This window comes from Bacillus rossius, chromosome 1, assembly GCF_032445375.1.
Source record: "Bacillus rossius redtenbacheri isolate Brsri chromosome 1, Brsri_v3, whole genome shotgun sequence".
Classification (NCBI taxonomy): Eukaryota; Metazoa; Arthropoda; class Insecta; order Phasmatodea; family Bacillidae; genus Bacillus; species Bacillus rossius.
In genome coordinates this window covers 91933779-91959378 of record NC_086330.1, presented here as the reverse complement: position 1 = coordinate 91959378, position 25600 = coordinate 91933779, and the positions used below count along the sequence as shown (strand labels likewise).

The window sequence follows — 25600 nt, the reverse complement described above, 5'->3', positions numbered from 1 at the left end:
TCAGAATAATGCATTGTCTTGTAGAGTAAGGAATGCAATAGAATTGAAATTGAATGATTGAATCACAAATTTTGCTTAGCCACATTACCAAGCCTTGAAAAAATATTCTGGTTTTATAGTTAGTTTTTTTTGTTATCATTAGCTCATTTTGTCATCATATATATGTCATTTACTAATGTAAATAACATTTAGTATTTCTTCAGTAAATTATCAGCAGTCATGATTGTAATGTAATAGAAAACTGATCTGTTTTTCTCTGTCTGCTTTCACTGTTTAGTGCAGCATTAATTTTAAAGAGTATTTTGTTCTGATGATGGTGGGAAAATGTGTGTGTTAACGTGTGTGGAGGGTGCTGTGCTGACCTCTAAGAAATGTTATAATAGAAACTGATGTAGTTATTAATGTCCGACCTCAAATAATACCATCACAGTAAAAGGTCTTTAATTCAGACTTTTGAGACCACGTCCCGTGGCTGATTAGCAATTTTGCTGGATTATGAAATGTCAATATAGTTTGTAACAGGAATACCAAAGAAAAAATTTATGTACCCTACATTGCTATTTAAAACAAGTAATAAAGTGCTTTCTCAAAATAAATAATTCACATGAGCGTAGTTTTTTAAAAAAGTCTCTGATATCACAATGCATCAATCAAAGAACAGAATCCACTCAAAAATATCTGACCAATGGATCGGTGCCGGACTACACAATGTGCCAACGCCCACTCTTGCTGTTTGGTTGATGTATGTGTTACAATGTCACAACTACTAGAGAAACTTAAATTTGACAGTATCACGAGTTTAATTTTGCTGTTCCTTTTAGTAAACTTTCAAGTTGTTAAACTTGTTTTGTGAAATAGGTCCACAGTTAAAACGTACCCTTAGTGATAACTCCTGCCCTACCATACAAGCTCCTATTGGTAGGGACAAGATTTTATGGTTTTAAAACAGGAGATTTCAGTGTTATTGTTTTAATTTTTTTATGAACTCTGTTTAGTCATAAATATAACATTATTAAACAAATATTCTTAAAATGTTTCATAATACTTAATTCACCAAAACAGTTTATTGTGACTGATACGTGTTGCTCTTTTATTATATAATAATTTGTACTAAGCATTTATAACTAAGTACAATAAAAATAAATCTGCAAGTAATTGTTTATTTGATAATTGTACCAATGCTGTACTGTAAAAATGAGTTATTAATATTAGTTAAAAGATTTTAAAAACTTAAAAAATTAATTTTTTAATCACTTTAGTACATCAATTAGGTACAATCTTCATTCTAAATATTTTACATTCCTCGAGTTTAATATATGTGTGTGTGTGTGTGTGTATATAAGTTCTGTATTTTGAGTTGAATGTCTGATTAAAAATACAGATTATTTTGTGATTTCATTTGCATTTCGGTGCTATACAGGTTATTGACATGCTTTACTTTGTGATTTTGGTTTTTATCACAGTTCACCATATAATCTTGTCCCTAGCTGCTGGTCAAAACGTCACTGCCATCATGCAGCTGCCGTCATGTGACGCTGCCATGTTTCACCCTCACATCACGAGATTTTGCGGAGTGTACTATATGCAGAGCTTGAAATGTGGAAATACAATTTAGAGCAATTTGAGAGCTCATGTGTTAAGCCTCTTTCTTGCTCCGAGGCCCCGCAATTGATATGATATATTAGGATCATGGTTATGAACAGAGAAGTGACTTGAGCAACAGGAACCCCAAGATTATGATGGGCTCCGTCCCACCTGGGTGCCGACAAGGAGCTCATACATGACAGTAATGCTGGGTTGTTGGAATGGAGTCCACGACCGCAGTCGCATAAGCGTGACGTGTTGGTGTTCACAGCCCTCACTCTGAGCACTGATCTCAAGCTGCTCCTGTTTACTCATTGCTGTATTATTGCTTGGTGTTGGCACTCCTCATTTCATTACAAATTTAAGTTTGAGAGATAGTAAATAAAACAACGAATAGTTTTGTAGTTGCAGTGATTTTTTCCATGGGAAAAGTCAGTAATGCACTCCCTTAATATGTGTGCAAAGGAGTCTGTGCTCAGTGTCACAGTTATTAAAATATCAATTTTAAACGGCTGCTCGTCTGTAAAGTCTTATTGAGCGGGTATTGTTTCTCATTGTTTTTTGATTGAAACAAATTAAATTGCTGAGTGGCACACACTCAACCATTGTCTGAAGACTTGTAAGCAAAGGCTCGCATCCACCTTCATTGATGACCACTGATGAAGAAGACCTATGGACACAGAGTGTAAGAAAACCCACTAAACTGTGATGCCTTTATGCCCAGACAATGGCTTTCTTTGATAGTCAATCAGCTCATGATATAGTACACACACCGAGTTACCCGATCATCACATCTCCTTGAAGAACCAATTTTTGTTTTCCGTTGATATTTTCTCAAGTAAAAAAAAATATATTTCTAAATAAAAAATACATGCAATACCTACTCTAAACCTATGAGCTTGACCTTGGTTACGCTAGTAGTGGATGACCATGACTCCAAGAGGCTGCCGGCTTTCACCTGCGAACAGGCAGGCCTCTGTCCTCTGCCGCTCTTCAGGTGGTAAATAATACTATTGCAGTGTTGAAAATGTTGTACTCTAGACGTTTAAAATTTTAACAACTATATAAGTGTGTTAACAATTCATATAAATTAGATTTTATTAATTTCTGCTGCTTACAATACAATTTGGATCTTAATTCTATACCTGTTACAAGGGGTTATCAATTTAATTTAATATGAAAGATAGTGCGATTAATTGTTTTGCTTCTAGTGTAACTAACACAGTTCTTATAAATGATACAGTTATAATAAACTATTGAAAACAGGTTAAATTGTTCTTGTTTTGACCTATACATGCAGTATTTCAGATTGGGTGCATTTTCGTTTTATGTAATTGATTTAATAATAACGAAGCAACCATGGTATACTGCTTTGGCTGTCTTGGCCTTCGAGGTTCAGCCCCATTACAAAGTAGTGGAATCTATACACACTTAACTTTGCATTCCAGCAGGCATCTAGAAGGGTGATAGCCTGATAGTTGCTTCTCGGTTTATATTATTCCTGCTGGGGCGCAGAGTGAAACCTTGACCTGTGCTCTGCTATTTTGACATGACTACACATCTAAAGCCAAGATATCCTACAATATAATGGCTATGAAAACATGCAGTTTCATCCAACCCAAATGTAAAGTATTAAAAATATATTTTTTCACACACACACACGCACACACACACACACAGATATATATCAATTACACATTTATTTGGAAATGGTAGTGTTTAAAAAGTGAATTACATTTTTCTGTAAACTTACTGCCATGGGCTGGATGTTAAATATGTTGTTTTTGTTGCACACTCTGGTCCTCAGAGGCAGTGCTCCAATTGGCAATATTTGTATACAAACTAATCACATGATTATATTTATACTTTTCAAAGACAGTGAATTATTTTTTTTCTTCATTTTGTCAACTTAGAAGACTACAAATTATCAATAAAGAATAACCAAATAACAACCATGTTAGTTTTACCTTGTACAAGTGCTAAATATATTTATAAATGAAGTTGCATAAATGATTTTTCATAAACAAAATTTAAACTCTTAATTGCCTAATGTGTTTTATATGGGTATGTATACTAGCTGCTGTACTCGGCGTTGCCCGGGCTGAACACAGGGTGAAGGGGACCTTTTCCGAAATCAGATGTAGTTTGTAATGGTCTTCTTAATTTGAATGTCAAGTGTGCAAAATAATTTAAATCACTTTCAGATACCGACAGACGTTGTTCTGCCAGTGTATAGTTATATACCTGTATATATATCTAAAAAATTGGTGGTCTGTATGTAATCTAGACTCTATAAAGCACTATAGAAAAAAGCTGAATAATAAGAGATTATTAATATTGAAAAGATTCCATTATCTAGCTAATGCTCTGCATGCATTGCAATGCCTCATTCAATTTTGTTTTGTTATATGTTTGAAGTAGTTACACATATACAAATCATCTATCCATCTTTCCAAATATATATTTATCTCTATCTACATCTATATATATCTATGTATCTCTCTATCTCTATTTATCTCTTTATATCTACAAATATACATATATACCTGCCACTATCTCTATCTCTTCTATATATAATCTATACATCTATATATCTCTTTATCTAACCCATTTCATTCTCTATACCTCGCTCTATCTCAATTTATCTCTCTGTCTCTCTATCTCTCTCTCTCTCTCTCTCTCTCTCTATATATATATATATATATATATAATCACTCTGTCTCTCTTTTATATTTAAATATATTGTGTCATGCGTGAGCACTTATACAACAAAAACAGACGAAGTACCGCTATATAGTATGAAATAAACATTTTTTGAAACAATTCGTGCTCCAACTATTGCAAAATAGTTATACGGTCTCAGAAACCTTCACGGGCATGCGAATAACAACTCACAAAAATTTCATCGCAATCGGATGAATGGTATAGGAACATATACGGCACAAATAAATGAAAATTAAAGACATGACAAACGCATCAAACGATGGTGCATTTAAAATTAAAGGTAACTCTATCTATTGACAAAGTTAAGATTAAAACTGTTATTAGCGCCTTTATTTTGCTAGCCGCCGCGAGCTCCACTAAGCAGTCTGGTATCACCAAGGAGAAAAATATTAATTTGCCAGACCTTACTATGTGTATGATCTGGTGGCAGACATAGAGAAATGATACTCACTCACTATTTATATGTCTATGACCTATGATTTTTTGTTATAAAATGAATTTATCTCTTTTTCACTCACTTAGTGATGTAATTTCATATTAATATGTGGTCTATGTGCTAATCCAGGTTACGAGCTCGCTGTAGGCCAAAACATCCAGATCCGTTCAGCCGTTCTGGCGTGATTGAGTATAAACATCCATCCAAAAATTCACATTTATAATATTAGTGGGATTTTTAAAATATACTTAAATGTTTTTTAATATTTTCTTCAGTATGAAACTGAATAAAAATATGGAATAGTTAAGAGTTTAGGTTTTTCTTATTTTATAGTTATTATTTCACATTTATATTGAACTCCAGCTGTACTGTCTGACCACCAGTGCAAGATGCAAACAAGCAGTGAACTAAGCAATTAATTTGGATGTTTTTAGCATGCAAATCACAAAGTATAATGTTATGATTTACCGTGGGTTCGTAAAGGATAGCCCAAATAAAGATTTTTATCACACACAGTTTTATTTATTGCCACTACTTATATCACTTACAAAATTCTTCTAAAATGGCAAATAATTAATTACACTTAAAGAAAAGTCTATTCCCCAGTCACTCGTTCCACACACCTCGCTGGGCCGCACCTCTGGCGCAACTCTTGCCGCAGCACCCCTCGTGGGTTTCCGCCGCGGGACTTCGTCGCCACTCTCCGCCGCGCCCATGACTCTATCGCCCGGAAACTCCTCCGCGGGAGAACTCCTGACTGAACACTCCGAACTCACTGGCTCCCCGACTGGCGTCCTCGGGCATATATATAGGCCCCAGCAATTCCAGAACTCACGAGAGCGGCCGGGGCCAGTCGCGTCATCGCGAGCGGTCCCGACGGCAGAAATCTCTTGAAAACACATGTCGGCGGCTCGCGCAACTCCCAGCTGTCCGGTGTCAGTTACGTGTCAAAGGCAGGGCGCCGCGCGGGGATTGGTGGGAAGGAGGGGGGAAAGAGACATTCCTTATTATCTTCCAGGTGCGCGCTGCACATATCATATTGCGGCAGTCGCCAGCCAGCTCTGCACCTGCACATGTCCCGGCCAATGTCACGTTCATAACATTGCCCCCTCCTTAAACCTGTTAGTCCCGAACAGGTAACACTGCGCTGTTGTGAGCCATGCGGCGAAGCCATTCTAGGCAGCGGGCAGGTGTACTGAATATGGCCCACTTCCTGACAGATGTAACATCGCAGCCATCCTCCGACTTTTCGGGTCCGTATGCCAGCTTTGTAGTGACTATGTGTCATGCTCTTCCGCACCTGCTGCTGTGGCGCTTCCCTTTCCACCAGGCAACCCCGCTGAACACATTCCCATTCCGGGCACCTTCCTTGAGAATACCCTTGTCATCATGCAGAAGAAGAACACCGTAGGTGACTTCCCGTTCCTTTAACCAGTGAGTTACCACCCTCCTTAATCCCGCTGTCACATCAATGTCTATCCTCCTTCAGTTTTTCACACGATTCGGACAGTCACGTTGGACGTGCCCTCTTTCTCGACACGCGTAACATCGTGGGCGACCTCTTCTCCGTCGGACCGGTAGATACTTCTCTTGTTCGATCGTTGTCTCACAGCATTGAACTTCTCTCTTGGGCTTCCTACCACGATTCGGACACTCGCGCCGGATGTGTCCTAGTTCTTTACAGACGAAGCACCGCTGTCTTCCCCTTGTTTTCTGAAACTGAGATCCATTTAACAACTTCTTCAGTGTTCCAAGTATAATCTCTTCATTAGTATCTGAGTGGCTATTCGCTTGTTGGTAAGGTTCTATCACGGCCTGTCTCGCTCTGATACTCATGTTTCTTGAGGCAATGCAGGCACCTTCGATTTCCAGGGCATGAACAAGAGCATGTTTTTGTCGCGATGTTTTTGTGGCGGGCCAGCCGAAGAGTTTGCTGAACCTCCGCATTTCTGAGCCCGTCTATAAAAGCACTAGTGGCTAGCTGCTGGCGGAACTCTGTTGGTGCTTCTGGGTAGGCGAGGTGCACGAGTCGCTCGATGTCGGCTTCGAACTCTTGGAGGATTTCCGAAGATCTCTGTTAACGTCTTCAGGGCTGTTCTGTACACCTCACCCATGTGTCGGTCACCATACCTCAGCTCAAGGGCCTCTACTAATACCCCATATTCTTTCTGGTCTGTAACTGGTATGGTCTGCAGCAGCTCTAGTGGAGATCCTTGCAGGGCCAAGACGAGTGCCGTAGCCTTTTCATCATCATCCCACCCATTTACTTCAGCAGCTGCCTCAAACTGTCGCCTGTAGACAGCCCATGACGATTGGCCATCAAAGGTGGGTGGCTTGAATTTAGAGTGACAGGTTGCGCCTTCCACCTTCACATCTCCAGAATAACTGCTTCGTTTCGTAGCACATGTAGCATCCTTAAGCATCCGACGCCATTCTTCGGTTACCGCTGATATTCGCTGTTCTGTGGTGTGCTCGAGTTGGGCTAGCTGTTGTGCTACTAGTTCATGTTCTGCCACATTTTGCTCTAAACACTGTACTTTGCCTTCCAACTGGTTGCTGGTTTCATCAATCTTCTTTTTCATTTCTTCTTGGTATTTATTGATGTCCTCTATTTCTTCCTTCATAACATTCTTCATCTCCTCTTGGCAGTTATCAATTTTATTCTTCATTTCTTCCTGGCCACTCTTCATCTCGTCCAGCCTATTTTCCATTTTCTCCTGGTACTCTTCATTTCATTCTTCATTTCTTCCCTGTTACTCTTCATTTCATTCTTCATTTCTTCTCTCATTTCAGACAGGAATGCCTTTAAATTCTTACACTAATATCTTATGGCGACAATGTAATTTTCTCTACGAGCTAACCAAAACCCCTACTAAACACTAACACTAATCTCCAAACTACTACACTAAAAACTAACTACAGTTACTAACACTTGTTGCAATCTCGAAAATCTAATTAAATTTTAATGCACTATAAACTAATCATAAATTCTTTAAATTAGGGCTTTCCCACTTCTGACACCAAAATGTTACAATTAGAGCTGGGCGGGATCACGATTTTTCGGAAAATTTCGGGAATGAATTTTTCCCGAAATTATTCGGGAAAGTAATATTTGCCGAAAATGTATATTGATAATTTTTCCGATAAAATCACTGCGTAACCTATCTTTAGGTGTCTTCATAACGGAACACATCAGTTTGCTGTGATTACAGTAGAACCTCATTTTTACGTACCTGAGATATACAAATTTGTGTAATTAACGTATTTTTTTACTGGCACCGTCATTTTCCCTATAGTTTTAATGCATTACTTTCCTGTTTTATGCGAAGCATTTCCAGCAATTAACGTTGCATTAGCGCTCCATTTTATAGCATACCGTGAGACAAGTTTAGACGGAACAATAAAAGTAAAGCGAATCGTGTAAACTTTATTTAGTTTACGTTACTACATGTCTTATGTGGCCACGGCAATTTCTCAGCTTCGTTTGCCGTTGTAAATATTTTTTTTGTGCCGCTTGCCAAGGTGTACCATATGGCCACGAGTAAAACGTTTGGTGATGTGGATGTATCAAATTCTTGTAAATATGGCGTCTTCGTGCATGTTCGGCGATGTTCGTTTTAACGAATAAGAAATATCGCGGAAAGACGTTGGCGACACTGATGTATATTACATCGAAATGTATTTAAACGTTCATAAATTTGGTGTTTAGGACAAACGAAGGCGAAAGAAAAGATAGGCGTTGAGCGAAACTGTAGCGAAATGTTACTTCTAAATATTTACATACCGTAAAGTTTGTCACCAAAGCTGAGCACCAGAGATTCAGGTTCCTTTCTCTACAGAACAAGATATTGTATGTATTTTACTCCAGTTTTAAACGCATTGTAATAATATCTGTGTTGGCGAGTATTTTAGTGTGAATTTGTTTACATAAGGTGTGTGTTTACGTACGTGAATTTCATAATGGAAAGTCGTCACACCAAATTAAAAACTCCAATCTGGTCTTTTTACCAAAAATTGCCAGATAATGTGTCTGCATAGTGTAAACAATGCAAAAATGTTTTAAAAACCAATTTTGGTAGCACATCTATGTTGCTTCGACATCTGATGCAACATCCAAATTTGAAAAAAGAACTTGAACGGATGGAAGCAACATCGAAAGGCGGAAATATTGGGGAAAAAACATTAGAACCAACAAAGAAGCAACTTCGCTTAGACGAAGCTTACAAATGGCCTTCAACACATGAAAGGGCCATTTCGCTGACAAACTGTATTGGGGAATGGATAGCTGATGCCATGTTGCCATACAGTATAGTGGAAAATTATAAATTTCACAAAGTCCTTAAAATAGCTCAACCACTTTATTCAGTGCCATCTCGTACAACAAAACAAAGGCAAAAATGTCCGAACATATTGCCAATGCAGTAAGTTTATCCAAAATTGCTTCTTTATCATTCACTTGTGATTTGTGGACATCTGCTAGCAACGAAGCAGTCATGTCGCTGACATGTCATTTTATTGAAGATTTCGACATGAAGAAGTACTGTTTAGGGTGTTAGAGCTTTCCTGGTAAACACACTGGTGAAGCAATTAGTGAGAAACTAGTAGAGTGCTTCAATGAATGGGACTTAGAAAATGCAGGGGACAAAGTGGACATGTACATTGTGAGTGATAATGGACGAAACCTTAAGCTGCAGTGCTTTGCACATACACTGCAGCTTGTATTGCAAGATGCTGTTAAAGTAACATGTGAGATCAAAGAGGTACTGAAAAAGTCAAGTTCTATTGTTGGACGATACAAACACAGTGCGCGAGCAACTGAACAGTTGCATCAAATTCAAGAAGAACTAGATCTGCCGGTACTAAACTTGATTCAAGATTGTCAGACAAGATGGAATTCAGAGTTTTTAATGCTGAAGAGATTGTTTGACAACAAGATACCTCTTTCTCGTCACTTACCAACACTGAACATGGACAATCTGCAGTTGAGTGAATGGGACCTTATTGACTCTTACATTAATATTTTGCAACCATTGTATGATGCTACAACCCAACTTTGTGGTGAACGTTCACCATCAGCATCAATAGTCATTCCGGTCATTTTTTTCTCTAAAAAAATGTCTGAACGCCTACATCAACACCAATGCAAAACAGGGACGGGAGTTTGCAAATGAGGTACTTCTGGCTCTCCAAGCACGATTTCCATGCTACGATCGAAAAGAGCCATACTATACTGCAATGTTAGTAGACCCGAGGTTTAAGGCTGTTGTAATACCAACTGAAGAAAAACTTTTGGCACGTAACCACCTGGATAAAAAAGTAAAAGAAATCACACAGGCAACAGCACAACCAGGTATTGTTTAATTTATTTGTAGGCCTAGTTATTTTATTGACACAAAAGCCACTAAAGCATTGTGTAAGTATGTGGTGGTTCTTTTTCTTTCAGTAACAGCTGCAGGTACCAGTGAGTTGGCACAGAGTTCTACTTCTCTCTGGAGTGTTTTTGACGAACTTGCTGAGAGCGAATCAAGTAACCAGATCATGTCATCAGAAACTGATTGCTATTTCAGTATGCCTGTTATACAAAGAAGTGATGATCCCCTAAAGTGGTGGAGAGAAAAGGGAAAAGATGCGTTCCCTAACGTGTGTAAAGTTGCAATGCAGTATTTAGGCATCCCTGCAACAGAAACTGCAAGTGAACGTGTGTTTTCTTCTGCTGGGAACATTGTATCGCCCAAGAGTATGTCCCTTTCCTCAGAACATACAGAGGAACTAGTGTTCATACACGAAAATGGAGGCATTTAATAGTATTGTTTATTTTTCTTTATTTTAATTTTAATACTATGGCTTTAAAATTTAAATGATATGGTTTTGATAGCCTATTTTTGAAATATATAAATTTGTTTTAATACATATTGTACGTTTAAATAATTCCCGTTCCCGGCCCGTTTCCCGAGGGAAATCATAGCTTCCTCCCCGAATTTTTCCCGAACCAAAATTACCTATCCCGTACAGCCCTAGTTACAATTTACCGTGGGTTCGTTAAGGATAGCCCAATTAAAGATTTTTCTCACACAGTTTTATTTATTGCCACTACTTATGCCACTTACAAAAATTTTCTAAAATGGCAAATAATTAATTACACTTAAAGAAAGGTCTATTCCCCAGTCACTCGTTCCACACACCTCGCTGGGCCGCACCTCTGGCGCAACTCTCGCCGCAACACCCTTCGTGGGTCTCCGCCGCGGGACTCCGTCACCACACTCCGCCGCGACTCTATCGCCCGGAAACACTGCCGCGAGTAAACTCCCGACTCCACTGAACTCACTCACTCTCTGCCCTGGAACCTTCGTCCAAGGAATTCGCCACTCTGCCGCACCCGCTGCACTATCGCCGGAAACTCCGCCGCGGGAGAACTCCTGACTGAACACTCCGAACTCACTAACTCCCTGACTGGCATCCTCAGGCATATATATAGGCCCCAGCAATTCCAGAACTCACGAGAGTGGCCGGGGCCAGTCGCGTCATCGCAAGCCGTCCCGACGGCAGAAATCTCGAAAACACGTGTCGGCGGCTCGCGCAACTCCCAGCTGTCCGGTGTCAGTTACGTGTCAAAGGCAGGGTGCCGCGCGGGGTGTGGGGGGAAGAAGGGGGGAAAGCGACAATCCTTGTTATCTTCCAGGCGCGCGTGACGCATATCATATTGCAGCAGTCGCCAGCCAGCTCTGCACCTGCACTGTCCTGGCCAATGTCACGTTCGTAACAATAAGATAATTACAATACAGTCTGAATACATCCCACTATCCCACTTATATTATAAATGTGTGACATCGTCCTTTTGAGTCCGTTATGCCACCGCCCAAACACCACCACCCTCCATTCAAACCTCCCGCTTACGCGTGCATGTGTGTGTGTGTTGGTCGCCCGGCAAGAGGGCGCTGTAGAGCCAGTGCGCCGCACCCCTAAATATAATTAAATGCATCATTGTAAATTGTTTTTATTGTTTCCAGAGTGTGACAGCAGATCGGCCGGGAGGGTTTTATGTATTTTTATTTAGAGTTGATGTATTTTAATATAAGGATGTTTCTGGGTATTCGCGAAGCACACCGAAGGAAACAGAAGTCAGACACTATTTAAATATATTCCTTAATACTTGTAATTTTTACTATCCTTTTTTAATATTCAGTAAATGTTACGTAAATTTTTAAGAACCTTTTTCATGTTACTTTAGTTCCCCGTGGCACGAAATCGAAAATACCATTAACAGCAATTGTTTCGGCGGAAGGGCACCTTTGTGGATCTTTGTAGCTGAGAGCTCGCCCAGTCTTCCGCCTAGAGGTGTAAAAGTAATGTAAAAAAGCGTACCCTTATGTATTCGTTACTATAGCAATTAGTACTCTTTACTATCGTATCATTACGTTACTCTTTACTTCTGATACCGCATAACATGCTATGTTATATTATCTTTGAAAGATTTGTGCAATGGGAGTGCATGACTTGATGTAGGCTTTTGGACATACGCCATTGCTTAGCACATGTATATCTTTCAAAGATAATATCAATGCCCGGTATGGACCCGGTATGCTTATTTATCTGAGGAAGTTGGAAAAGAAAATGATTGATCTATCACAATGTTCCAATAACTTGACTTTTCTCTGTAAATGTCGCAGTAAGGGAGTCGTTCCTAGAGGACTCACAATCAAATCCCCGGTCAACAGCAAACAGGCTCAACAAATAACCCGGAAAGCCAGCCAAAAGCTACTGAGTGAAAGAATTGCCGCATATCACTGTCAAAAATCACATTTGAACAATGAAATTTCGGCACTACAGCTTGAAATTCAGTCCATCCTTAATACTAAAGATTTCAATTGCATTTATCAGTCCATCACGAACCTTGTCCAAAAGAAGTCTTTACAGTGCAAAGAGAAACAAAAAGATAAATTAGCCAAACTGACGAATATGGTGAATACAAAAACACATCCCACAACACAGAAAATTAACACTGTCGTTAATTCATCTTCAAGAAAGCTCTCCAATAGCGAGGAAAATGTTCTACAAAAAGGCATCAATTTCAGCATTGCTCCACGACACATTCCTGCACTTGACATAGTTTCATCAGTTGAGAGCGCAATATGCAAACTTCCTGCCGCAAAACAAGATGAATTTCGTTGGAATGTGCGTACAGCAATCACCTCAGCTGGTCCACCTAAACCAAATCTGCCACCTGATGAACTCAAGGCCATCAAATCTCTGAAATCCGACCATACCATTGTAATCCTCCCAGCTGATAAGGGTCGTGCTACAGGCATACTTGACAAAACAGACTATGACCAAAAAATTTCTGATTTGATCACCACAGATCAATATACAAAACTGGTAAAAGACCCCACAGCCAGCATTGAAAGAAAAGTGTACCAAACTCTAAAAAAACATCAGAATCACATCCCAGACAAAACTAGATCAGAACTGACGCCACACAGCAGTAAAGCACCCCACATTTACGGTCTTCCAAAAATTCATAAACCGGACATGCCTCTGCGCCCGATCATCAGTTGTAATGCCCCATGCCAGAAACTATCAAAATACCTCCTGAAAATTGTTGAGCCACTAGCAGGACAGACAGATACTTTTGTCAAAGATTCCAATCATTTTATTTCTATAGTCCAAACACTGAAAATAGAAAACAACGATACCCTGGTGAGTTTTGATGTCCAAAACCTCTTCACCAATGTACCAGTAGCCGAAACACTCAGCATTGTCAAAGCCAAATTGGAGGCTGATCCAACTTTAAAGGACAGAACTGTAATACCAATCCCATCCATCATGGAAATGATTTCCCTCTGTGTCACCACGACATATTTCCAGTTCAAGGATATTTTCTACAAACAGATTGATGGCATGGCAATGGGCTCTTCTCTTTCACCATTTATGGCCAATATATTTATGGAAAACTTTGAGCAAGAAGCACTTAGCAAAAGTAATAGCCCTCCTAAAATCTGGCTCCGTTATGTAGACGACACCTTCACTGTCTGGCAACATGGACTTTAAACTTTGGAGGAATTTGTGAACCACCTTAACTCTCTGAGGCCATCAATAAAGTTCACCTATGAAAAAGAAACCAATGGTAGCATTCCTTTCCTGGACGTACTAGTCAGCAGAAAAAACAACAGTCTGAAACCAAAGTATACAGGAAACCTACGCACACAGGCCAATACCTTAACTTTGCATCCAACCATCCCAAAACAACAAAAACTGGCATAATTCACACACTAACCAACCGAGCTAAGATTATTTGTTCTGATGAGAAATCTATTGAGGTTGAACACAATCATATAAAAAAGAAACTCATAGCCAATGGTTACCCTGCTAACACCATCAAACAGCATATGAAATCCAACAAAACACTCAAACCCACAGAAACCGATAAACCAGCAGGAACTCTAGTCATTCCGTATGTTCAAGGGCTTTCAGAAAAAATAAGACGCCTGGGAAACAAATATGGACTCAAAACAGCTTTCCGTTATAAATCTACTATTAAAAGCATTGTTACAAAGGTGAAACCAGCCACAGAAAAATTACAAACCCACAACTGTGTGTATCAGATCCCCTGTGAATGTGGCCACGTGTACATAGGTGAAACTGGCAGAGCTCTATCCACCCGAATCTAAGAACACAAAAACAACTGCAAGAAGGGTGAAACCCTAAAATCCAGACTTGCTGAACATACATGGGAAAATAGCCACAAAATTCTCTGGGAAGACTCCACACCACTCATACAGGAACCCGATAAAATAAAAAGGAAAATCAAAGAATCAGCTTTCATTATTAGCAATAAAAATATTTTCAGCCAGCAGAGCATTGAATTAAAAAATATGTGGATCCCTTTGATTAAGAGAGAAACATCCCTGCAGCACAAAACAATAGCCAATACTCAACCTACAATAACCAATCCGCTTTAACTCCATGGTGCACAGCCAATGAGGAGTCAGCTTGTCTGCCATTGGCTGAGCAAGATGTAGTCCATTTTCTGATAAATACCCTCATTTTTCCAGCCCCTTCTCAGTCGCACCTGTGTTTTCGTACCATGTGCGTCTCTGCCTGAGGACGGGAGCAGATAGCAGTTCCCGAAACGTCGCTTGTTTCTGTTTTAGAAAACTGTTGTGTTTGTTTCGTCTTTTCGTTTGGTCGTGTTTTTTGTCTCGTTTTGACTGTTGTGCTGAACTTTTTGGGTTCAATATTTTTTGTGCTGTCATCATTTGTGGGGTTTTTTTCATTTCTCTCTTTTTTTTTTTTTTTTGAAAACTATTGTTTGTTTTTTTTTTTTTGTTTTGTTGTGTTTTGTCTCGTTTCAACTGTTGTGTTGATTTTTTTTGGGTTCGGAATTTTTGTGCTGTCATCATTTGTGGGGGTTTTTTCGTTCTGTTAGTCCATTTTTATTTGTTTTTTCCTTGTTTGTTGACCATATTCCTGTTGTGGAATATTGTGTGGCGTTAAATCCTGACAACAGCAATTTTTGCTTAATTTGTGTTTTTTTGTAGTTTTCTTCTGCAGACATACATGTGCTAAGCAATGGCGTATGTCGAAAAGCCTACATCAAGTCATGCTATGTTATGTTGCAGCAACAAATCGAGTCGTATTGCATACGCGTACAGTATGACGTCGCGTAAATAATAATAAATAGAATATATACAATTAACAATATTTGATAATTAACAGTTTTTGTTAACCAAGAAACAATTAAATCTCATTAGAGCGGCTTTATTATATTATCTCTTTTAAGATAAGAACAAAAAAACGTGAAAATATGCGATACTAAAAAAAAAACATATTTATTTCTCATTTGTAAAAAATACTTTCTTATGTTGTTTCTGTTCCAATCTCAAACTTTGTCTACACACACAATACCTTTAATAAACAGTAAAAAAACTTGGACGACGAATTTCCAAATTATACTTTACTTGATAAACAAACATTGTTCTTTGTAACGTAAATTCATCAAATATGCGCGCGCATGCGTAAAACATACGAAAAATGCGAGTAACGAAATGCATCTGTGTGTAACGTTTTGTTACTCGTTAGTAGATGGCCCACCCGTTACTCAGTACCGAATACATACGGTTTGCTACAGCTCTACTTCCGCCATCAACGACCGAGAGTAGACGCTTCAGTACTCCAGGGACCTCACCGCTTGTTCATCTCTGCATAGTAATTCTGTTTGTCTTTAACTCTATTTAAATCTTTTTTGTTGAGTCCTCGGAGCTCCTCTCGGTCAGGGGATTGCTTTAATATTTACATTGTGACCATTACCGGTCTTTTTTCCTAAGCATTATACGTAAGTCGAGGTGTGACCACGTGGTTGGTCACTTCACTTAAACCGATTCGTGCCGCGGGCATTTGTTACAGTTTAAATTGTGTGCATGCGTAATTGAAGTTGGCTAAATAAATAAGAGTGTATAAATTTAAATGTCTTATTATTTTTAAAAATATGTGTGACCATCTCGAGTGTGACGACGTGTAGGACGCCTAAGAGACCACGGCATAAGGAATAGCGTGCCCGACGCTGAGAGCGGGCAGGTATTAGTACTAGGCTGGCTTCAGGGGGAAATTAAAATAACGCCTCACATGGGCGACGTCACGACCCTGGTAAAGAGTCTCTCATAGGTCCATGCCCGTTGCTCGGTGGTGCCCTTAAATTTCGAGCATTCACCGAAAACTCCCGCTTTATTAAAGATCAGAGGTCACGGCCCCGTATCATGTGAAAGTTTTAATTGATGGATGGATGGATTGATGGATGGATGGATGGATGGATGGATGGATTGATGGATGGATTGATGGATGAATGGATGGATGGATGGATGGATGGATGGATGGATGGATGTTTGTTACTCAATCACACCAAAATGGCTGAACGTATCTAGGTGAAATTTGGCCTACAGTGAGCTAATAACCTGGATTAACACATAGACCACATATTAATATGAAATTCCGTCCCTAAGGGAGTGTAAAAGTGATAATTTCATTTTATAACACAAATAATCATAGGTCATAGACATATAAATAGTGAGTTAGAGTCATTTCTCTATGTCTGCTACAGGATCATACACATAGTAAGGTCTGGCAAATTAATATTTTTCTCCTTGGTGATAGCAGCCCGCTTAGTGGAGCTCGCGGCGGCTAGCAAAATAAAGGCGCTAATAACAGTTTTGTTCTTAACTACGTCAGTAGATAGAGCTGCCTTTAATTTTAAACGCACCATCGTTTGATGTGTTTGTCATGTCTTTAATTTTCGTTTGTTTGTGCCGTATGCGTTCCTATACCATTCATCCGATTGCAATTAAATTTTGGTGAGTTGTTATGCGCATGCCCGTAAAGGTTTCTGAGACGGTATAATTATTTTGCATCAGTAGGAGCACGAATCGTTTAAAAAAATGTGTTTATTTCATACTATATAGCGGCACTTCATCTGTTTTTGTTGTATAAGTGCGCACGCATGACACAATTTATTTAAATATAAAAGATAGACAGAGTGATATATATACATATATATATATCTATAGAGAGAGAGAGAGAGAGAGACAGAGAGATAAGTTGTTATAGAGTGAGGTATAGAGAATGAAATGGATTAGGTAAAGAGATATATAGATGTATAGAGATATATAGAAATTTATATATAGAAGAGATAGAGATAGTGGGAGGTATATATGTAGATATAAAGAGATAAATAGACATAGAGAGATACATAGATATATATAGATGTAGATAGAGATAAATATTTATTTAGAGAGATGATAGATGATTTGTATATGTGTAACTACTTCAAACATATTACAAAACAAAACTGAATGAGGCATGGCATTGCAATGCATGCGGAGCATTAGCTAGATAATGGAATCTTTTCAATATTAGTAATCTCTTATTTTTCATCTTTTTTCTATAGTGCTTTATAGAGTCTAGATTACATACAGACCACCAATTTTTAGATATATACAGGTAAATAACTACACTGACAGAACAACGTCTGTCGGGATCTGAAAAAGATATAAATTATTTTGCACACTTGACATTCACATTAAGAAGACCATTACATACTAACTACATCTAATTTCGAAAAAAGGCCCCTTTACCCTATGTTCAGCCGGGTACTGCAGCTAGTTTTTTTATATATTTCTGTTGTATTTTGTATTCAAACATGTAGTGCAGCTGGAGCTGCCAAAAGTTTAAATACAAGAATGTGACAATTGTGTACTGCATTCAGAGCTGCGCTGAAGTCAAGTTTACAGCTGATGAGTTTTATAACAAAACTTTCTGAGTTTTATAGCAAACCTTTCTGCATTTCTTCAGTATCTGTCGTTTTGTGAATGCTCCACTTGTAATTAGCAAAGATATAATGTTTAGCGAATCAAACATTGTGTCTTATTATTTGAATATGAGAGAGAGAGAGAGAGATAGTTTGTGTGTGTGTGTATGTATGTATGTATGTATATAATATAGAGAAGAATATGATTTAACATTATGTAATACAAAAAAAAGTTTATTATATATTTATTGGAATTTTTTCTTTTATGCATAAAAATAGCTTGTCTATAAAATGTTTTTTTAATAACCAAACTAAACAGTTTAATGGTCTTAAATGTAAATTGTGGTAACCAAATAGCAAAGACTAGTGATTGTTATGTTTTTACTCTTTCTCCGCCTTGGTTGGAGATGATGTCACATGAGCGCACTTGTTCTTCTGGAGTCAGTCAGAGTCTGTATGAGGTACAAGAGGTTGGGTGTCGGGCGGTAGCTCAAACTTACCAAAAGACTGTAGAGGAAGAGAATTTACTGGCTGTGGTTGGGGCTATACAGACTACATTTAACCTATTATGTCTTTTCAAATGATGTTAGAGTAACTTCATCATTGTTCCGAGGATGGAGTCCTTCAACTTGTACCGTGATTTGCAAGCAACCACATCGTTAACTTGCGGACAGTATATAATTTTCACCTTTCAGTACCAATAAACAGTAAATTTATGTACTTGGAAGCCATTGAAAGTGTCTTGTGTCACCAGTCTGTATTTTTGTCATGCATATGTTTTTACAGGATCAGACGATGGACGCCACTGTAACTCGTGAATTTTCGTGAGGGATAAATAAAAACAGCAAAAATCAGTTTGTGTCTAAGAGACATTATTTCATTCCACAATCAAGTAACATTTATATTTTTGTGGAACTTAAAGAATATTTCAACATTTCATCCAAATTTCTTCAAGTGTTAATGTATATGCAAATTAGACCAATTTTGAACTAGTTGGAGGGATATATTGTTACTGTGTAATGCAACTCTTTGCTAGTTGCATAAAAATTTATTAGAGTACTTATGTAACTGCTCTTTAATTTGGCATGTTCGGGAACACAGCCATAGTGGTTTGGTGTTTCTGCGTGGTTATTGATTGTCAACATAGCTTGAACAGGAATCCCTAAGGTAAATTAATATACATTTAAATGATATTCAAAACATTGTAATAAACTGCTAGATGGACATTACTGTTTATAAAAATTTTGATATGTTGCTTCTATGTTTCAGATATTTGTTAAAGAATCACTACACATTAGGACTTTATTAGTTCTGCAAGGTTATAGCTTTTGCTTAATCATTGTCAGATTAGAGAATGTGCCAAGCCGAAGAACACCAGATTAAAGAGTGGACTGTAAAGGCAGTGCGGACTGAGGGCATTCCGATAAAAAAACCTGATGTTAAATTCATCCTTCACCAACTATGGTTACTCTAACAATGGAATCCAACAATGCATTTAATTGCTTTTGTATAGTATTTATTTACATTTTACTTAAGTACTAAGCAAAAATTTTTATCGGTAGTGTTCTCTTCTTATTAAAACAGATTTTAATAGGTCTTGTGGTGAGGTTTAGCCCAAAAAACTGTCAGTTATGAATAATTACGATTCGTCTTTCTGGGAATTGTAAATGCTATAAATACTAAGGATAAAAATATAATAAATAACAAAAAAAATTGAATCAGTGGAGAGGATTTATCATTTTGTCCTGTGCTCGGACCACCACCTCGTCCCCTTCCAGACCCTGCACTTCCTCGTGTGCACACTGCCGCCTGACCCTCGCGGCGGGAAGCGTCTCTGTACTCTTGGTCATGGCGGTCATGTGGCTCGGAACAGAAGAACTGGTGTTGATGTTAAGTACCTGTATTCAGCATCGTGTCTTAAGTTGTTCCGCTCATACTTCTACAGCAAGAATGCTGGGGAAAAGGAAAGGAATGAATGTGAGGTCAACAAGGCAAGTTAGGCACGTGACTCGGTGTTGACGGATTGAAGTTGCACTTTTTTAGGACATTTTGTTTGGTTCCCGAGTAGTCAAATGCTTATCCCAGTCTGACAGTCCTGATTCTAGTGTGCCTTGATTCCTAGAATAACTTCAGGCAATGGCTGGTATGGTCGTTTGCATGGTTGTTCCTTCCCCAGTATCCATGTTGTGTGTTTCCATCTTTATATACCTTCCTGCTGATGAGCTGTGTAGCTCAGCTTAAATAACACGTACATGTTGACTCATGTGACTTCACTCTAATGTTAGTGGAACACATGGATACAGTACTTTGGGCAGCCAGGTTGGGATACTGTCTGTTGATGGCTGGCATAAAGAAACACTGGCTGCTTTGATGATCTGCGCACTCACACCCAAACCAGGTGGCCAATAATTATGTATGTTCCATGTTGACTGACTATCTATTTGAAGGAAAACTTTTTCTAATGTTTTATCAAATCTACAATTTTACTGGTGTATATGTCGCTAAGTTCTCTACTCGTTCATTTAAAAAAAATCTGCCCTATAGAGTTTTGTTAACATGAAACTTTAGAACAACAGGACTATGTTTACACATTGAGGTTATCTAGAGCACCAGGTAAAATTATTTGTGCTTTAAAGCTTAAGCTATTGATGCTACTGTATATGTATTGCATAGATTTATTATACGTTTTTGTATGAGTATATGCTTCTGCTTTTGTTATTGCAGTGCCAGTAGCAATACAATTTTATTAATCTTTATTCCTAGTTATAATATGTAATATATTGCTGTAATAACAAGTTTTTTTTAAAATTGGAAATTAGGTAAAATGATAGTAATGAATGGTGAACTACCTACACATCTAATTATTTTTGGTTTTATCAGTAACGGCTGTGATACCAAGATTGAAACATTTCACAATAGTTTAATGTGACTGTACTGTTGCAGTAAGCTTGGTTAATTGTTTCTGAAATGTTTCCGACTGTTGCCAACCCAGAGTAGCGCAGCAAATTCCTTGGTAATCTTATTTGTGGCTGGCTAGAATCCAGTTAAGCATGTTATCCACAAAGGAAAAAGAAATTAAAATTATATCTACATGTGCAGTTGAACATAAGCAACATAGCCAACGACGCAGAGCCAGGTGGCACAGCAGTAACAAGTTGTATCTGTATTCTGGAGGATTTGGGTCCTAATCCTGCTCAATTCATCCTAATTGAAGTTTTCTATGATTCGTTGATGAAACTTGAAACCAAAGTTTAAAAATACAAAAAAATGGCCAATGATGCACTAAACATGGCTTATGTGAGAGGCAACACCACAGCAGAGAAGAGATGCCATTCTCGAAGTCTTGGTCTGTCCATCCTGTAGTGGTGACTCTTGGAGCACTGCGTCACGATGATGGTAAGTGGCTTCCACAGACAAATAACTCAAATAAACATCACTGTTTTCCACACTCACTGTAGACAAGCATAGTGCATGAGCAACTATCCTGTGCAAGGTGTGCCTGCTACTGAGGACCATTCTGGTGGTGGGAGAGTTTCTTTGTGCCAGTGATAATGGGACTGCCTTTGTATTACAACACTTTGATTGTTTATTCTTAGCCGTACGGTGGGAAGGTTTCTGTTCATTTACAATTTTCATTTATTATAATATTATGTCATCATTTTGTCATGATGTCTTTCTGCATTATTTATATCATGACAAATATTTGTTAAAGTTTATGTGTGGTATTAAAAGTCTTGATTAAGTTCTATGCATTTTATTTTAAATTTTAAGAGATTTTTAAGGCTGTCTCAGTGTAAATGATATTTTGTTAGTTTCTTTGTTTGTTTTTACTCAAAACATCATGTAAACAGTTATTTTAATTCTCTATCAAGATTTTTTTTAATTTGTGAAATATTTTTGTCATTTTTTAGGTTCACCTATTTTTGTCCAATCTGCACGTGGCTACCATCATTTGGTTTTCAAGGGGTTCCGTTATCGCAGGGACTACATGAACGCGAACAAAGTGTTCTGGAAGTGCCTTTTCTGCACGAAGACCAAGTGTCGAGCCCGTCTCATTACCGTGGACTCGACTGTGTTCGTGAAGCATGCTGAACACAACCACGACTTCTTTTGAACTCTGCCTGAGAGTGTGTTTTATTGTGTTTCTCACTGAACTTTGTTGATATATTGTAAATAAAGTTTCAAGGATTCAAAATTTGTACCGTGTGAATTTGAAGATGCAATATGGGACTCAAACAAGTACAGAGTGTACAAGTCTGTACTAATTGCAAATGACATTACATTGTGACTCAGTAGATATTTAAGGGATATTGTGACTCAGTAGATATTTAAGGGATCTTGCCATTTTTACATGATTCTGAGATGTGGTTTAGATAGTGACATTAGTTTTTGAAACTTAGATTTCCATGAAATTGAAATGACCGATTTAGGATTATGAAATAATTTTTTTGTTAATTGAGATATGACTTAATTATGGAAAAATGTCATTGTTTCAAATAATTGATTGTAATTAATGAAATATGGATAACAAGCTATTGTAATGGCAGCACCTGGCTCAAGTAATTTTTTAGTGTTTAAGTTCTCAGTTGTTTCACTGCATCTTACAGGTTTCATCTCTAGGAGGCTTTTTAACTAAGCCCTTAGGACCCAAAGTCTGATGTGGTTCTTATATAACCAGCTTAGTTAGTCTTGTTAGCCAAATAGAAGCCTCATTGCATTGGCCCAAATAGCTACTAACTGCCATTGGCTTTCTGTATCAGCCAATGAACGAAGACCTAATTTCTTATTGGTTAATGGTTAATTGGTCTTATCCAAGAGTCTCTAACTAGAATAAACAATCAAATAATCAACCATGTCTTAGGGGAAAAAAATTAAAAAAAAAGTTACAATAAAAAAATTATACCATGACATTATTACATGATTTATAAAAGGTTTAAAGTAGATTCATAAAATTACTCATGTAAATATCATATATAATTGCTTATGACACATTAATTCAAGAATAGAATATGTGACTGTTTATTGAAATGTCAATACAATAGTAATTTATTTATGTTTGACATTGTCAGTCTGGGCATAATATTGTGACAAATTGAGGTTTTTTACCCTCCGAGGACACTGTTGAGGGTAAGTTACATTAAAAATGTACTGCTTGTAAACAGAATACATACTTAATACTTATACAGAATCTTGGCAGCTCTCATGAATCTTTGTAGTTTTTACTAATACATTCATGGCTTGGACTTCCTGTCGTAACATTTTGACAGTCTTATGTATGAACCACATTGTTCTGTGCTATATTTTCTTTTAGAATATTATTTCTGTTGAGTGATGTGTAAGTGTATATTTGTACTTTTGTCATTGATAAGTAGTATTGCAAGCTATTTAATTTTGAAGTGTTACTACTTTTCATTTTTAGGTTCAGCCCTGTTTGTACAAACGGCACGTGGCACACAGCAGTTGATTCACGGAGGCTACTTGTATTGCAGGGACTACGTTATTCGGAACAAGGTGTTCTGGAAGTGCGTCAACTGCTGTCGGAAGGACAAGTGCCGGGCTCGTGTGTCCACGGTCGGCTCGGCCGTGTACGTTAACCACATGCGACACAACCACCATTACCACACCGATAAAATTAATCAGTATTTGAGAGATTATTAACATTTGTATTGGGTATTTTGCTTGATCCCATTCCGTTTAGATGTCCTTTGGCGCCCGACTTATTTGTGAGATGCTTAATTAATTAGTTTTTATTTTGATGCACCAACATAATCAAAACTGGAGTACTGGAGATAGTTTTGTTTCTAAATAAATTCACCTGCAATACCTTAATTGAATGCACCTCTTAATAGTCCTATTATATTGTCGTACTGGATGTATATTTTGATTGTATTAATACCACTTTATAAAAATTATTCTCTCTTAAAATGTTTGTGATACCTGGTTGTTTTTAAATTCACTTGAATGTTCATATGTAGGTTTTTTTTATAAAACAATAATTATACAAAATTACATACATCCTCTCTTTGCTTCAGTTCCATTTTGTCTCCATTTTAGTGTTTAATCCACGGTTATATAGATAGGTCTGGCCACTTACCTTGATTATTCGTTGGCTTAGTGAAGCTTGTGGCGGCCTGCGAACTAACGACGCTAGTAGTGTGAAACCTATCATTAACATTGTGTTAAATAAGATTTCGTATAAAATATGATATTATTCCTGATTCCGTCTCAATTATTGAAATTTTTTCCCAGATTACTATTTTTTCATTTGTTTGGGTGCTTGGTAAATGCCTAATCTGTACCAATGCCTTAAATGTTTTCAGAATTTGTTAGTTAATTTGAAGTGCTGTTTCAGGTATATGTTTTATTGTCAAGTCAGTGGTGTGGCGCAGTGGTCAAGCACATTGCCTGGAAATGTGCCGGCTCTGGTTTGATACCCACATGTACTTTTTTTTTTAGTTTACGTTTTAATTTTTTTCTTATAGTATTAAACTATTAATAACAGTATTTAAATATAGCTAATTCTTTAAAACATATTCCTGAAACATCCCTTCTACTTAACTAACAAATTCGGAAAATGTTTTTGGCATTGGTATTGATTAGACATTAGACATTAGACATTAGACAGAATTAGGAATAATATCATTTTATACGAAACTCTCATTAAACACGTTAATGGTGGGTTCAACTACTACTAGCGCTGATCGTTAGTTAGCAGGCTGTCGTGAGCTTCACTTCACAAGACACGCCAAGGCAAAGAATAGAAAGTTGCCAGACCTATCTATATTCCCTATAGTTTATGCTATAAGTCAAACCAGTAATTACTCTTTGCTTGGCATTTTGTAACATCTGTAGTGTCAAGGTTGTTTCTCACGTCAACTGTTTTTTCTCTGTTGTTAATGTAAGTAGGTTGTATTAAAGCTGAGATTAAATGCAAAAATGTGGTTGCGAGTATATATTTAATGTATGCAGCATACTATTTCATACTTGTGTAACAAGGAATTTTTGTTTAGTGTTTAGTATTGTTTACCATGCTTTATCTTATGTGGGTTTATGGTACTCATAACTCACATTGCTGTTTATCACAAATATCACAATCTAGATGCCATTTGAAAATCTAGGGTTATCTGAAATCTTGTGCCATTGAAAATTTCACTCAAAAATTTAAAAACTCTAGTAGAGTTTAGAATTTGAATGTAATTTTGATGATATTGTAGCGACATTATGTGTGATCCATGTTTTGAGTTTAACTTTTCTTTCGGAAGAGAAGAAAACCTTAAAACAGCAGGTATTTTGTAAATTACAGTCCTGCAGACTTTTTTTTGTTAATATTGTTCTATTTGTAGTGTTGGCATTAAGCTTGTTGCTAGTCACTGGCCAGAAAGGTAGAATGTGTTGTTTATACATTGTGTGGGTGTAGGCGGTACTGCATAGGATTTCAGAGCAAGATAAGGTGCAAATATTGGATCTCAGAGAGCATGTTGCAGTGTGGGCTGTGTTAATATCATGAGGTATTTGTCACAACATTGTCTCCTGCAGCTAGAGTACCTAAGAATTATTTGGCA

At 37.6% G+C, this 25600-nt stretch overlaps 1 protein-coding gene across 9 annotated transcripts in view; it reads left to right on the top strand.

The window, feature by feature from the left end:
* LOC134539911 (GDNF-inducible zinc finger protein 1-like) overlaps positions 1–25600 on the top strand; it is a 130719-nt gene that overhangs the window by 35696 nt on the left and 69423 nt on the right. The window contains exon 6 of one of the 9 annotated variants that reach the window (XM_063382321.1): positions 23458–23623. The exons of 7 other annotated variants lie outside the window; for them this stretch is intronic. In XM_063382321.1, coding sequence (XP_063238391.1) covers positions 23458–23623 — 166 coding nt within the window. One more of the 9 variants, XM_063382331.1, reaches the window with a different exon arrangement.